Source organism: Desmodus rotundus, chromosome 7, assembly GCF_022682495.2.
Source record: "Desmodus rotundus isolate HL8 chromosome 7, HLdesRot8A.1, whole genome shotgun sequence".
In the NCBI taxonomy this organism is placed as follows: domain Eukaryota; kingdom Metazoa; phylum Chordata; class Mammalia; order Chiroptera; family Phyllostomidae; genus Desmodus; species Desmodus rotundus.
Window position 1 is genome coordinate 127925950 of NC_071393.1, and position 15174 is coordinate 127941123.

The 15174-nt window shown below is 42.8% G+C and overlaps 1 protein-coding gene across 3 annotated transcripts in view; it reads right to left on the reverse strand.

The window, feature by feature from the left end:
* RPS6KA5 (ribosomal protein S6 kinase A5) overlaps window positions 1-15174 on the reverse strand; it is a 123144-nt gene that overhangs the window by 5846 nt on the left and 102124 nt on the right. For all 3 annotated transcript variants that reach the window (XM_045201485.2, XM_045201486.3, XM_024567755.4), the window contains 6 exons: window positions 14642-14803; window positions 13328-13453; window positions 12815-12948; window positions 12050-12143; window positions 8671-8841; window positions 5275-5466 (listed from right to left, as the gene is read on the reverse strand). In XM_045201485.2, coding sequence (XP_045057420.2) covers window positions 5275-5466; window positions 8671-8841; window positions 12050-12143; window positions 12815-12948; window positions 13328-13453; window positions 14642-14803 — 879 coding nt within the window. The remainder of the gene's footprint in view (window positions 1-5274; window positions 5467-8670; window positions 8842-12049; window positions 12144-12814; window positions 12949-13327; window positions 13454-14641; window positions 14804-15174) is intronic.

Here is a 15174-nt window from a genome sequence, read left to right on the forward strand (position 1 = left end):
TGGTGCCTGAGAAGAATCAAAACTATACTCATGAAATTGGAGAGTCTGAAAATAGAAGGAGAAGAAACCTGTTTCGAATTTCAAGCAATATAATGAGAAAAATATTTGTTCTAAAGAGGGAAATGCTAGAACATCTATAGAACAAAGACAACTTTAAAGAGCCCCAAACCTCCTAAATCCTGGGTATGGAGGAAGGAAGGCTACAACTGGATCGGACTGAACGAGCCCTCGGGGTAGGAGGAACCGCCCAACATTCCTCTTGGCCATCTCCTAACTGACCCCTGCCTCTACCTGCCCCTTCTACGTGTCTTCTCTCCACCGTCCTTCAAGCAGACACAGTCACATTTATGCACCAACTCTCATCCAACACACCCCTGTGCGAACTCCTTCCCTGGCTCCCCCACAGCTGCCCCTGGGCCTCGGCTCCTGTAGTTCCCAGGCTCCAACCCCACTTTCCCTGCCAATGGTTCTTCTGCCTCCCTGACTTTGCACATGCTACTACATCTCCTTAGAATGCCATTTGCTCTCTTTAGCTGGCCAAGTCCCATCCACTTAACTAGGATCTCTGTCCTCTGTCATCATTACAGCAGAGAGAAGGCACATAGTACAGAAGGAGAGAAATGAGCTTGACAGACACAACCAGCTTCAAACAAGCGCTTTCTCATTTACTAGCTTGGGCAAATTAGTTCACCTCTCTTAGACCAGTTCTTCACCTACAAGATAACATTAACTAGATCAAGCAATCCACTGCGCTTGGTAACAAGCAGCAGCCAGCTCACTCACACACCCCCTCTCCATCCCAGCCTCGCCCTATTCATCCCTTCCTCCTCTTCCTCCGGCTGGATGGCAGTAGAGACCCCCATTCCCTATGGAAAGTGGGGTGGAGACACGCGACTTCAAAGCCCCTCCTAAGGTCTGCTTTCTCAGTCACTGCTGGCAGCAACTCTCTTGGGTTCCTCGGAAAGCAGAGCCTGCAGCAAAAGCTTATACACAATTACGTCACTAAGGAGCACAGTCTGTGAGGAGGAGGAGGAACTGAGAACGGGGACGGCTTACACACCAAAGGAACTGCAGCCCACGGCTAAAATGGGCCAGCAGGAGTCAGCCGCCAAGCTGAACGTGGTACATGTCAACGTGGCTCTGGCACCGATGAGCACCTGTTCCCCTGGTCACTGCATTCTCCCTGGTTCCCCTCCGCGGGAAAGATGAAAGCAGTGGTCTTCACAGGGCAAGGGCAGCACACTCTCCTACCCGAGAGCTATGTTGACTTCCCTGCTCTGCGTCCTAGTGTCCGGGGCCTCGACCATCTTGACAGGCTCTAGAAACCCCCTCTTGTTCTCCATATTGATGTCGTCACTAAATGAGTCCTGGCGAGCGGAAACTAGCAGGTGTCCTCAGTCCCTGTAACACGTGCCACATGCATGGCGGGGGCGGGGGGGTAAACTACAAACATTTAGGGGACTGTCACCTTGGTAAAGAGTTTAGAGCACCAGTGATCGGGGCACAGAGATGTCCCCCTCTGAAGACAGACTGCTGTACCTCGTCCCGCTAGAAAACAGACGCAGGGCTTAGCGGGCTTTCTTGGATTCGGGCAGAGGCATGTACCGCAGCTGAGAACACCGCTCCAGTCCTTCTGTCCGGTGACTGGGCAGACGACCAGCTTCAAGCGGGGCCCAGAGTAAAGAGGGTTTTGTTGTAAGTTCAAGCTGTAACATGAACTGTCCTGCTACCGAGGCCATAGGGTCTCGTAGACTGACTGTCAGAATGATCTGTGCAAGATGAGAGTGCCGTGGGGGCTCCAGCAACTCAGAGGGCCGGGTCCTGGTCGAACAGGATCGGTGTCCTTGCCAAAAGACACGCCAGAGAGCTTGCTCACGCTCTCTCCAAGTACGAGAGGAGAGGGTATGTAAGAACACCACCATGCTGGCCTCTTCGCAGTGCATTTCCCAGCCCCCAGAACTGTAAGAAAGTAAGTGTCTGCCGTTCAGCCACACAGTGTGCGGAACTCTGTTGTGGCAGACCCGGGCAGCCTCAGGCGCTGTGTGGGCTGCGCTTTCGCTAGAGTCCTGTCCCCTAATGGGGACCCCGCCTCCATGAGGTGGACTGGGTGCAATCAAAGCCACATGATACTATGTGATGCACCTTCCTGATGTATTTGTTTTATTCAGTGAGGGTAGTAGTAATTTCATATTAAAATATCCACATTAATGTGTATTAGATGCCACATGCAAAAGATTTCTAAGACGACAGATTTCTACGGCAAATCAGGAGACTCCAAATAAATGTTGTGCTTGCTATGGGATAATTCAGGCTTTGTATCTAGATCCTCTGGTAATATTCATTCATTCGTCTGGAAACGTTTGCAAAGTACCGTATTTTTCGGACTATACGACTCACCGGACCATAAGACGCACCTAGGTTTTAAGAGGAGGAAAACAGGAGAAAAAAACCTGCTCCACCACCGCCAACCCCCGCCCCCCAACAGCAAGCCAGGTAAGCTACATTCAGACTATAAGATGCACCCCCACTCCCCCCCAAATTTGGGGGGTGCGTCTTATAGTCAGAAAAATACAGCACTCTTTTCTCTTGACAGTTTAATGGTTCACTTTATTTTTCATCTGCATTTCATTATGTATCTCTAAAAGGCAAGGATTTTTAAAAACCACAATCACACCATTATCTACCTAAAAAATATTAGCAGTAATTCCTTCGTATTATTTAATATTCAACCAATATTCAAATTCCCCCAATTGTGTTATATGTGTCATGTATTATAGTTACATCTGAACGACTTAAATTTAGTTTGAATTTAATAAGTTGAATTGAAATTCGAGAATCGGAATTCAAGTTAAATGAAAACACTGTTTCCTAAGCGTCTTTAATCTACAGGTTCCCATACTTATTTTTCTTATACTCTATTTGCTGGGAACTGGGTTGTTCGTCCTGCAGAACTTCATGGAGTCGGGCTACAGTGGCTGTGCTCCTGTGGTGTCATTTCACTGGTTCTTTGTCCCCTTGGTCCCGTTTCTCTTGAAAACAGGACAGCTGGATCCGGAGAGAGGCCGCTGCCACCCGCCCCAGCACACACAGTCACCTGCACAGGTGCGGCACTGGAGGCACTGAACCAGCCGCCTGCATGTCTAAGACGCTCTTCGGAACCCTTAGCAAGGATAATGGTTACAACTGGCTTATACTCAAGGTAAGGGTTCTTTTACAAGGGGTAACCTTGTATTATTTAAAGAAACAAAAGGCTCTTTTTTATTTAGACCTATTTTTTTTCAGGAGAGTGCTACTAATGTTTTAAAGTCCTTAAATAAAACTCTCAAATCTATAGAAGTTAGTTGTTTATTTTTATTTTAAAAATCTGATTCACAAATATGTAATTTTAGTTTGAAAATTATAAAGGATGACTTAAAATTACTAAAATGGAAACCACATAAAGCTGAAAACGAAAGAGGAACCATCCTGCAAGAACGCCTGGTGAGCCCTTAGGAAAAAACAAGCTGACACCAAAATAAATCCCAGATGGAGTGAAGATTAAAGCGCAAAAATAAAATACAGTTCTGGAGGAGCATTTGGGAGAATCTTTTCATTGGCCTGGGGTAGTGACAATCTGACACCAAAGCCGGATGCCATAAAGGCACAGACTGACGCATCTTACTATGTATAAAAAAATACTTTTCTATTTAAATCCCTCTAAAACCAAAATTAAAATCCCCTATTACTATAAGCAAAGTGTCAAACAAATGACAAGCCAGAAAAAACATTTCCAACATTAATGGCAGGCAAAGGATTAAAATCCTTAACAGAGCTTTAAAATTTAGTGAGAAAAATTTCCCATAGGAACTTGGGCAAAGCTCATGGACAGCTATTCATAAAAGAAAAATACAAATGCAAAATACAAATGCCCACATACCTGAAAACATGCTCTGACAACATTCATCAAAGACATGCACGCAAGAGGCGACAGCAGGAAATACTTGAGACTAAAGGTAGTCTTCCATGTGTTGGCACACAGGTCACGAGAACATAACATGAAAACCCCACTAGAAGGAAGTCTAGGCAGACTTCAAAATAAAGATGTATATATCCTTGCCCTAGAAATTATTCTAAACAAATAATGAGACAAATATAAGCACATATATAAAAATATTAATTTGTATAGTTGAAAATCAGTGGAAAACTGGAAAATGCTAACTTCTGGTTCACTTGGTCCACTTAACCATCAGTAAATGGTTAAGTGAACTTCTGGGACTCAAACCACGTGTATGAGCATACTATAATCTCCTTTCTTAAAAAGATTTTATTTGTTTATTTTTACAGAGATTCGAAGGGACGGAGAAAGAACAGGAGAGAAACTTCAGTGTGTAAGAGAGAGAGACTGGTCTCACCATCCCCAAGCAGGGGCCTGGGTTGCAACCAAACATGTGCTCTGACCGGGAATCGACCCTTTGGTTCTCAAGCCGGCACTCGATCCACTGAGCCACATCAGCCTGGGCTATAATCTCATTTTTTTAAAAACCCAAGTATACATGCATGTTATGTAGAAAAAACTTATAAGGAATCCACAATATGGTGGGGGTCGGGGGGAGAGGGAGAAGGAGAGCTTATACAGCATCACTTGTGTATAATGAGGTTATGAGCGATCCCATTTTTTTCTTCTTTCTGTGTTGTCTGAAAACATCTCTCTGAGACGACGCGTTACAAATTACACGCATGGAAAGGAAAGCTATTTTGAGAAAACGCACGCCAAGATTCTGCTAGCTAACGTTCTGTTTCTGACCACTGCAGCCAAGGACGTTTCGTGAAAAGCATGCTTACCATGATTACTATAAGTTACTGTAAACATTTCTAATTTTATCTATTAGTGTGTTAATTTATCCTAAATGATATTCTTTAGTTACAGCTTTGGCCTCGAAACTTCAAAGAATATATTTGTAATGTCTTTCTATTTAGTCACTTGCTATTTTCACACTATAGTATGCATATTCTTTGAAAATGCACTATTCTTTAAAAAAAACAATATATAACTCTTATTTACATAAAACACAGCTGCCCTGAATATTTCTAAGTAAACCAAAATCTAAATTCCTACATTTTCTGCAATGTGAATTTTAAGAAAGGGAAGTAGTCTTCTGTCGGGCCTCTAAGTGAGAAGAAACCAACGTGGCCCATTTTTTCAGGAATTAAGGAAAAACAGCAGAGAGAGAGAGACGGGTACTGAGGACGTCGAAGAGCGGACCGGGCCCAATGGCTCTGCGGAAGCGAACTCACCAGAATGACGCCCAGGCTCCAGAGGTCGCAGGACTCGTCGTAGCCGTTGTGGGTTAGGAGCTCCGGCGCAGCGTAGTGCAGAGTGAAGCAGGGGGTCTTGAGAGGCTGGTTATCGGGCGGCTTTAAGCGGGCAAACCCGAAATCAATGATTTTAATCTCCAAATTGTCATTTTCGTCAGTGAACAACAGATTCTGCAAGGTACAAACACCGGCATCAGTCTCTCATTAAAATGTCATGGCACTTGGTGACACCATTTATACGAATTATGCACTGACACCAGACTCAGACACAGTGAGGCTCGGAGGAGCGGGGTGCTGGGCTGGACGTCTGTGAGTCAGTGTACGGTTGTGGTCTGCTTGGTAGTGTTTGCCTGACTTCGGTTTTGCGACGTCATGTGAAACATGTTCGACTGCACCACGTTTCGTCTGGTGTCAGGGCCTTTGTCTGTGCTTTTCTGGAACTCTGTGTTTGCATTCTACTCCTCCACCAGCCTCCCTTCCCAGACGGCACAGGTGAGCCTGCTCTCCGTTCAGAGACACCACTCGACCACGCCACCGGACTGAAGGTAAGACTTTATATGTTTCTCTGAGCATCATTTACACTTCCTCCCTGGCACGTATCACCACTGCAGTATCAGTTCAATGTCTTCATCCCCATCAGATAATAATTCCACCTCATTTATTACTGCACCTGAGGGTCCAGGATAGTTGTATAAATTTCATACATGTGCTTTTATAAATGTGTCCATTGAACGAAGTCATAAACAAATAGTTATATAAGATTTAGTACAGCCTAGTAAAGAGGACATGGTGGAGACGTACATTCCAGAACTCTCTTCTCCAAAACAGTTAATACTTAAACAGTTTTGATGCTCACGGATATTATACCTCAATTATTCAGAACCCATTGTTACTCTGAATCGTTCACCCACTAAGGCTTCTCGATCACTAAGGTTTTACTGTACTACTTTTTGTAATGAATAAATGCTAACTGCACTGATGCACAGTCTTCATTTTTATTAGCATATCAAGCTAGTCCCACAGGAAGTAAATCTGACTACATTGTCTTTAGACATCCTAACAAAACCTGTTATACCTTTAATGTGCCCTAGATTATTTCCCAGCTCTGCAATATCACTTGCTTTGCTAACATTATTCTAATTGGAATTAAAAAAACAAAAGGCATCATAAGAAGGCTTATTGATACAAGGAAGAAAAATCTTCCAAGCCTTTTATTCAAAAGTTAAAAATAAGTAAAGTGAGAGGGACAAAAAAAAACTGAAAAGTTTTTGAGGCTTCACCACAACTGAAGTCCCAGGTGGGACTCACGAATGTGCACTCGGGACATGTGTCCTTGGGAGCGCAGGCGTCGTTTCGGCCAGCGAGTCCTGAGCTCCTCCGCAGGGCGGGCGCTGTGCTACATGCAGAGCACTGAGTCAAGCACACCTGGTCCCTGTCGTCACCGAGCCTACTAGATCTTTGAGAATGACTTCAGTTTAGTCCTTATTACAAGTGGCAATGGACTTCCTTGATCTTAGTCCTTGAAGGAGAGGAGTAGAGGAGGGTGCCAACAGTCAGGAATGGGAGGGAGCAACCACTTCATCTCCTTGTATTCTCCCCTCCAGTTCTGCTTAAAACTAGTTTCATACAATTTTTCTTAATCTTTCAAGAGTACAGGAACCAATTTCAAAAACACAAGGCACTTACTAAGAATATCAGCCAGCTTCTAAATTTGTCTGATGCTCACCGAGAATTTAGGGTTTTGCACACGAAGAAAATGAATGCCGCATAAACATCTACCAAGGATTCATAATCAATCTCAAAATGCTACATCACTGGGAAAAGTATTACATTTTTAGTTTGGAAATACTATACTCTGCCGTTTGAAAGTCAAAGCAAAAGCTCTTTATGAAAATGTTAGCACAAAGGTACATTTTCATTTCTCCAAAAAATATTTTGATTTAGGGTTATAATGGTAGAATGTCCCAAAAAACCTAACAAGCCTTCATTTCCAATGACTATGTGAGAGGAAAGTTTTATAACAAATAAGAAGAATTAAGTATCAGTAAAACAGGAAGGCAAACTAAATTCTGCTGAGAGGAAAGGTGCATCATTTGAGATTCGAGACTCATGAGGTGACAGATGGCCAGTCATCAAGAAGAAAAGATGTGAAAGAGAATTCTGTAACCATGGAACAGATCTTTTCAATCAAAAATGACATGCTTGTTCCTTGTCTACCAAGAAAACATTTCAGTGGCGTGCTTTCACGTTCAAAAATAGACGACTGAGCTCCATGCACAGGGCACCACACTTTTCGTGGGTGCCCGTGGGGCGGGGGGGGGGGGGGGTGCGGCTCTCACGGTTGCAAGTTCATAAAACAAGTTCATTGTTGATTAGCCGCTAGTAATGTTAATAGCAGTAAGAGAAAGTACATAGACTGAACTTTATATACTATAGGAATCAGTCAATTATGTATGAATGCAGATAATTCCATTTTAAAAAGCATCATCTTCCTACCAAATATCCAAGATACTTAAATTAAAGCCAAAAGTGCTGCTCTTTGAAAAATATTCTTTTGTGGTCTAACACCAAGTAAATTATTTTAAATATACTTGAAAATGCATTATAATCACACGGGTAATTAAAAATAATGGTCTATTTTAAGGAGGAAGTATATATAATTTTGCAGATGGTGAAGGATGATTCATTCTTATTCTCTCATAAATTACAGGGTTCTGCTTTAAATTTTTATTATTATTTTGATGATTTTCTAAAAGGAAGGAACTTTCTTATTTTTGATACTAAAAAAAGGATCATTCTAGAGTTAGAACCTTCTTTATTAACCTTTTCAAAGAAGAAACATAAAGAAGCTGTTACTCCTGCATTGCTACATGGTTCTATAAATATTATAGTATGTGAGCAAAGGAAAGCGCACATAAGGATGGCATAAATAATTAAACCAAGACAATTCTTTATGTTTTAATACTTAGAACAGAATTACATACATTCCTATTCATTAGCTAATCAATTTGATTACAAATGTGAAAAACAAGCTTTCAAAATACACCATTATAAAACCCCTCTAAACTAATATACATATGGAAGGGATATTATTTTTTGCTACAAAAATTTCCACTGCTATTTTTAGTCCACAACTGTTGCATAAAGTATTTCTTCCATAAAAGGCTCTCACACTTACAAATATAACCTCAGGATGATCAGCTGGCAAAAAAAGACAAATTTATTTTAGACTGAAATAGAAAAAATAATCCCAGAAACATGATATTTCCAGATATCTATGTAGCAGAAAGCACCGACAAAAAAGCCCGCACGTATCTGGGGAACATTTAATAAGGACGCAGACGCAATGACACGGGAGAGCGAGTCCTGTTATACCTCGGGCTTCAGATCCCGGTGCACCACGCCGACGTCGTGCATGTGGCTGACGGCAGACACGAGCCTCCGCATGATGTGGCTGGCTTCCGTCTCGCTGAAGTGCTGCTTCTTCTTGATGCGCTCGAACAGCTCACCCCCGTTGAGGAGCTCCATCACTAGGAAAGTATGAAGCTGGGGAGGAAAGAAGAAGAACGTGGAGGGCCTTAGTGAAGAAAAACGTATTAGCATATAAAACATCTGTTGACTATTAACGATCACCAATAAATTTAAATAATTCTTTGTTAAAATGATCAACAGCAATCCTTGTCTTTTAAAAGAAAGAGCTGAAGGATAATGTGGCTTTTTTAGAATTCTATTTTGGTGATGGAAAATTTCAAGTACTGCAGTGAAGTCTTTATATATTCTTTCCTTGGCTAATTCTTTCATTTGAATTCCATTCCAACCTCCTCTACCAAGTTTACATATCTTTCGTGTTAAAGTGTGATCTAGCCCTGAGAATGCAGACTGGGCCGCTATCCAAATTACTCATAGTTACTTTTTGAAAGGCACTGTTTGGTGATGTCACTAAACCTCTTGCTAGGGCTTAACGGATGACTTTCAGGGTTCTCGTCATTACCCGTGGCAAAGACCCACCATTCACCGTACGTTTATTTTTAATAACTGCTTTTGATCCCAATGGCATTATCTTTATTAGTTTAATCAGTTATATATTGAATACTTACTATGCTTTCCACAAAGAAAATAACACAGCTATGGAGAGGGAAGGAATTATATTAGCTCTCAGAGGAACACAAATGAGTTTTAAAATATATCAACGCAGATTCAGGTGCTATGCATTATAACACCAGTATCACTCAAAAAACAAAATATAGCATGTTTTCCTTTGAATTAGCAAAATCCAGAAAAACTTGCCTCGTAAAAAAGATAATTATAAACACACCATACTGCATCTGTTGAGCAAATTGCAAAGGGTGAACAACCCTTTCGGTAACAGAGCTGTTCTCAGGCTACCAGCGAGCCAGCCAATTTGAGTTTCTGCATCAGACGAATAAGGTCAAAGTTGAAGGTGTGTTACAAGTACATGCCTGTGAGCTTTAAAAAAATGGAGGGCAACACCTACCCTATAACAGCTTAAAAGATAGGTAATAAGAGTCAAACCCGGATCTGAAGGCCAGTTCTCCTGCTTATGACATTGGGAACATTAGTTTACCTCTGTGAACTAACTTTAGAACCCTATACAAATAAAGTACAGGTGACAATGACAAAATGTGTATGAGGTAGCCTGAATAACGGCCCTCCAAAGATGCCCATACTCTACCCCCCAGAGCCTGTGGGTGTCACCTTACACAGTAGAGGGACTCTGCAGTTGTGATGAAGGGTCTGGAGATGGGGAGAATATCTCGATTACCTACCAGAGTCACCAGTGTGAGATGGGATTATGGAAACGAGGCAGGGATTCAGGGAGGGGTGACCCTCCAAGGAATGTGGGGCGGTCTCGAGAAGCTGACAAAGGCAACTTGAACAGGCCACCCCTTAGGGCCTCCAGAGGGAACCAGCCCTGCTGACACCCTGACTTTCCCCCGGTGAGACTGTCAGATGACACATCTGTGTTGTTTCAGGTTCGCGGTGACTTGGTGCCAACAGGAAACGAACGTGCCGTAGTAAAGCAGCACGAACCAGGGCACGGCCGCACCCAATTCACCCGTTACTCCGAATCGACACTGCATGGGTTGGGGATGTCTAGACAACTGTTACCATCATGGATGAAACAGCCCAGGATATCAATCGCATGTTCAAATGAAAATATATTTACACTAGTACCTCTAAGATTACACCATGACATAATTTATACCCTAGTAACTCTTGAATATAAAAAGAGCAAATAATAAATATAGCTTGTGACATAAAATATTAGGGATACAGTTCCTGCCGTCTGACCTCAGCCTGAAAGTCAGAGATGGAACGTCCTCAACCAGTCCCCCGACTGAAACGCGAACCATCTCCATCAGGACATTTCCCTGCTCTTCCTAAGCACCTGCCGTGTGTAGTGGACACACCGCCCCCACTGTGGCTGACTAGCCCAGTTAGGCGGAGGCAGTAGAGGAGCGGGAAGAGCACTTCCTACTGAGTTCTTGCCACAAAGATGTTCTTTTTCTGGCTACAAGAACCAAAGAGCAAGAAGACAGTATTTTTGCTCACCCACCTGATGTGAAAACTGGGCTGTAGAGCCCAGTAAATAAAAGCTTGCTCTGAAGTCGGGCTGCTGGGGTTCGGATCCCAGCATTAGTACATACAAACTGTGAGGCCCTGCTACTTAACTTCCCTGAGTGCAGTGTTCTTACCTCACAGAGTTGCTGTGAGGAGGAACTAAGATAACCTGTGGGGAGTGTCTGGTACGGCACCTGGGCCACGTGAGGCACAACAGTCAAGAGAGGCAGTTCTGACAGTCACGCTGCTGCCACCGCCTGGTTTCACCAGGACACACCAGTCCTGGTGCGGCACCCGGGGAAATTTCAGTGCGGTAGAGAAGTGGGCCACAGCTCTCCTAGCATGCGGGTACCCGGCAGCACAGGACAGAGCCCGAACCAGAGACAGGTTTCCCCCACGAGATTTTCACTGAATCGCTGTGTGACCTTGGACTAGTCCTATGACCCTTCTGAACCTCAGCTTCCTCTTTGGTAAGACCATGATGGTTTTAGCTCCTGTGCCCAGCCCGGTGTCGTGAGTACAGCTGTGTCATCCCACCCGGTCCCAGAGGAAAAGGTAACTACAGTGCAGCAAGTGCTGTCATGGAAGGTGGCCGTGGGGGTCCTGACACAATGGTGCTGCCCTTGTATCCAAAGTCACATGCATCTGTGTTAGGCTTCCGTGAAAAATCAGGACTGGGAGCAGAAGAAGAGGGGGCAGCAGGACACGGCCTGCGGTCTGAGCAGAAATCGCCACACGCACTAAGAAAATGAAAGGGACGTTTCTTTGCCTCTCTGCTTCCTGTTTGTTCTCTAGCTTGCTCTGAGCAGGCTTAAGGCTCTCTAGGTTCTATTCTGTAAGTGAAGGGAAAGTTGATGGCTGAGTCCTGAGAGGTACAAGCAATTAAACTATGGTGATAGCAGCTGAACTGGTAATAAGCACAATGCAGCTGGTGGCAGTGGCCCTGGGCTCCTGTCCTCCTCCCATGTCATACATGACGGCCACTGAAGGAGAAACGCGGAAGTGAAAGGATGCATTGCTCGCGGGGTGCATAGGAGCGTGTCAGTGGCTCCTCTGTCCTCTGCAGTGTCTGGGTGACGCCCCATATTCCCTCTCTGACCCAGCAGCACCGACTGAACTGGTAAAAAGTAGAGGCTTCAATGCGAATATGCACAGAAAAAAAGTGGAATACCTGATCATGAAACACCTCATGCAGTTTCACGATGTTGGGGTGTCCTTCACAGAGTTTCAGAGCGGCTATTTCTTTCTGAGTATTGGCTTCCATCCTACAAGATGAAACAGTTCGTCTCTACAGACCTCTTCACCAAGCCTTTATGTCAGTGTTGCGCCAACCCTCAGTTCGTTTTTATTTACAGTGTGTTCAGAACAGAAGTGTCAAAGCAGCAGCATGAAATTGCCATGAAAGTAATGAGTCACACTCCCCATCAGCACAAGGGATGCTTTATTCTTGAGGAAAGACTGTTTCTGAGTCAGAAAAGAGCTAGTAACACAAAGAAATGGATGCCCTACTTGCCTGACAATTTGGTAATAAGAATATATAATTATGGCGATAATAATCAGTTACCAAAACAACTAGTGGCTCTCAAAGCTACCAGTAGATTGCTAAATAATTTTTTAAAAAAGTATTTCAAATATACAATGAATAGGAATGACAACAGCTGCTGAACTCACTAAGCAAGTCTAATTAAATATCAATTAATTATGTTTCCTCATAATAAAGTCAAAAGCATAAATCAAAATACTATGATTTATGTCAAAAATAAATTTATCAGAAAATATCTATTAGAGTTAGAAGTATAACAGATCAACTGATGAGATGAATGGCTAAATCTGTGGGTACAATATACTACTGATTTCCTTTTAAATAAAAATCTTCATTTACAGAATCCATTGACTAGGATGAACACATTAGACAGACTGCCAGAAACAGTCATACCTTTTGCTGATTATTTTGACTGCAAATGCTTGGTTACTTTTTCTGTGGATGCACTTTCGACAAATTGAAAAACTTCCTTCTCCCAATGGTTTGTCCTTCAGATCTAGGTCATAGTGCTGATAGAATGGGGAGTCCTGATGAGAAACCGACATCATTTAACAAGAAAATATTAATACACATGGGATAAGTAAAACTGTAAAGGAATAGGACACTATTAATGTTGATAAACATGAATGGAATACATTTACAATCTTCTAAAATTTATCTTTAGCTCATTTCTATGCTCACCTATATAATTTATTAAAGATACACAATTTTCTATTATTGTAAAAGGAGCTCATTCACACTGATGTCAGTAATTCTCTAGGGCAAATCCTGCTATTTCCACTTATTCGTTTCTGAAAATCGCATCCTGGCCATACAGTAAGTCCGTTACACTTACTAGACTTGAGTGTGAACCGGCATCAGTACTGAAACCCCACGCACGTCATTTAAGGAACCCCACCCGCGTACCTTCATCATCGCGCTCCGGGCCACACTGGTCAGGCCAGGGCGTTCCACGGCCGCCTGAAACTGAAGCGGGTCAGTGACGGCCGCGTTGCGCTTGAAGAGAATGGAAGGAGCCACAAAGGAATAGCCCTAAAAAATAAAAGCAAAGGTGAAGGACAAAGATTTGACATTTCCCAGTTTAGCATGGACTAGATTGCAATAATTTTTTTCTGAAGTGAAGAAAAAAATAACAAACACTCAAGTATTTGTTAAGATGATTCTAATTTTATATTATTTGTAATCTAAAATGCAAGGTTATTTCAAACTAACAGAAAAAATGCTTTTCAGAAGGAGATAATGCCACCTTCTGGTAGAATTAAACCAATTCAAACTTAAAGGCAGAACCATACCTCGTCTCTACTCCGCCCCAAAGGTCTAACTCCCCGCTGGAGTTCTTTTGCACTGCTGATAGAAGGCTGTTTGTAAACACAACTAACTTCTCAAAAAAGGCAGAGTTAAGGTATTAAGCAAAGTGGTCCAAGCGCTACTGTTCTCCAAACTAGAAAAAAAGCAAGTTTCATTCCAGTTGGTTTCTAATTCAGCAATTATTTGACTCATTGTATTTCCTCAGACTACTTAAGTGTAAAATTGAGTTTTGGAAAAGGAATATAATCAAGTGGCAGAACGATGTCCTGAACCAGAAGTGACATACTGACGGATGATTAACCTGTTCAAGCTACAACACTCACTAGTTCAATGAGCACTTTTTAGAACATCTACTGCGTGCCCACCAAGCACTGGACTTAGCCCCACGGGTGCTCAGAGGCAGGGTCTGGAGGCTGGGTGCAGCCGCGCTAACGGTGCACACGTGGGCGTCAAAGGAGCGACGCCATGATGCCCCTTAGGAGTCAAGGTGTTTCACCTTAACTCAGAGAAAGATCCCTTTCTAAATATTTTGTAAGATCACAGTCAAGATTATTCACTGAAGACACAGACTCAGATAACAGTTTATCAACTAAAGAATATTTTATACGAATAGAGGCAAAATAACCTAGTATTGTATTTTCCATGAAAGAGCCTGAATAGAAATAAAATTTCAGAATAAAAATTAACTATTTTTGTATCAAAACCACAAAAACAATGCCTTCTATTTAACAAACCATAAGCTTCAGTTAACAGCTTGCAAATATCTGTATTTAGTAAATTTGAAGAGGCTAGAGAATTCTGTTTTGAAAATGCCAAGATAAACTCCCACGTGAGAAGTTAACCTTTCCTTTCAAAGCACGCACGGCCAATGCGCACGCGCAGCTGCTGGGCAAGCGCGGTCCTGGAGGTTACCTGAAACAGCCTCTCGGAGCTCTGGGGCAGCGCTGCGGGGGAGTAGGTGGGATCCATTTCTGTGAACTCTTCTGCAAAGTTGCTTACATCTAATTCATCTCGGATGACCGGTTTAAATGGTGCGGGTACTTTTTTGGCAGCTAAATCATCCCAATTTATTTTCTAAAACGAAAGAAGAAAATTAGTACAAAGTAGAAATCAGCAAAGCCGAAATGTTTTCTAAGAATAACAAAGCCAGATTAGGAGTTTAACTGATCAGCAGAAAGAGAGGCATGTATTTCAAACTAATGATTCAACATAAACACTTTTGTAAGTATGAGCACCTTTCCTGACTGCAGCTTCTGGCTCCAGCCAATGCTGGGCCTGGTGTGGAGTCTCACCATGTCCTCTAGGGGGCACCAGGACACCTTCGTTTACCAGTAGGGACAAAAGAAAAATGACGTGTTCTGAGAATCCTGAGAAAAGTGTTAAGTCAAAACAAAGCAAAACTAAACTAACTGTAACAAAGGGCTTTAAAATGCTCTGTGATATGA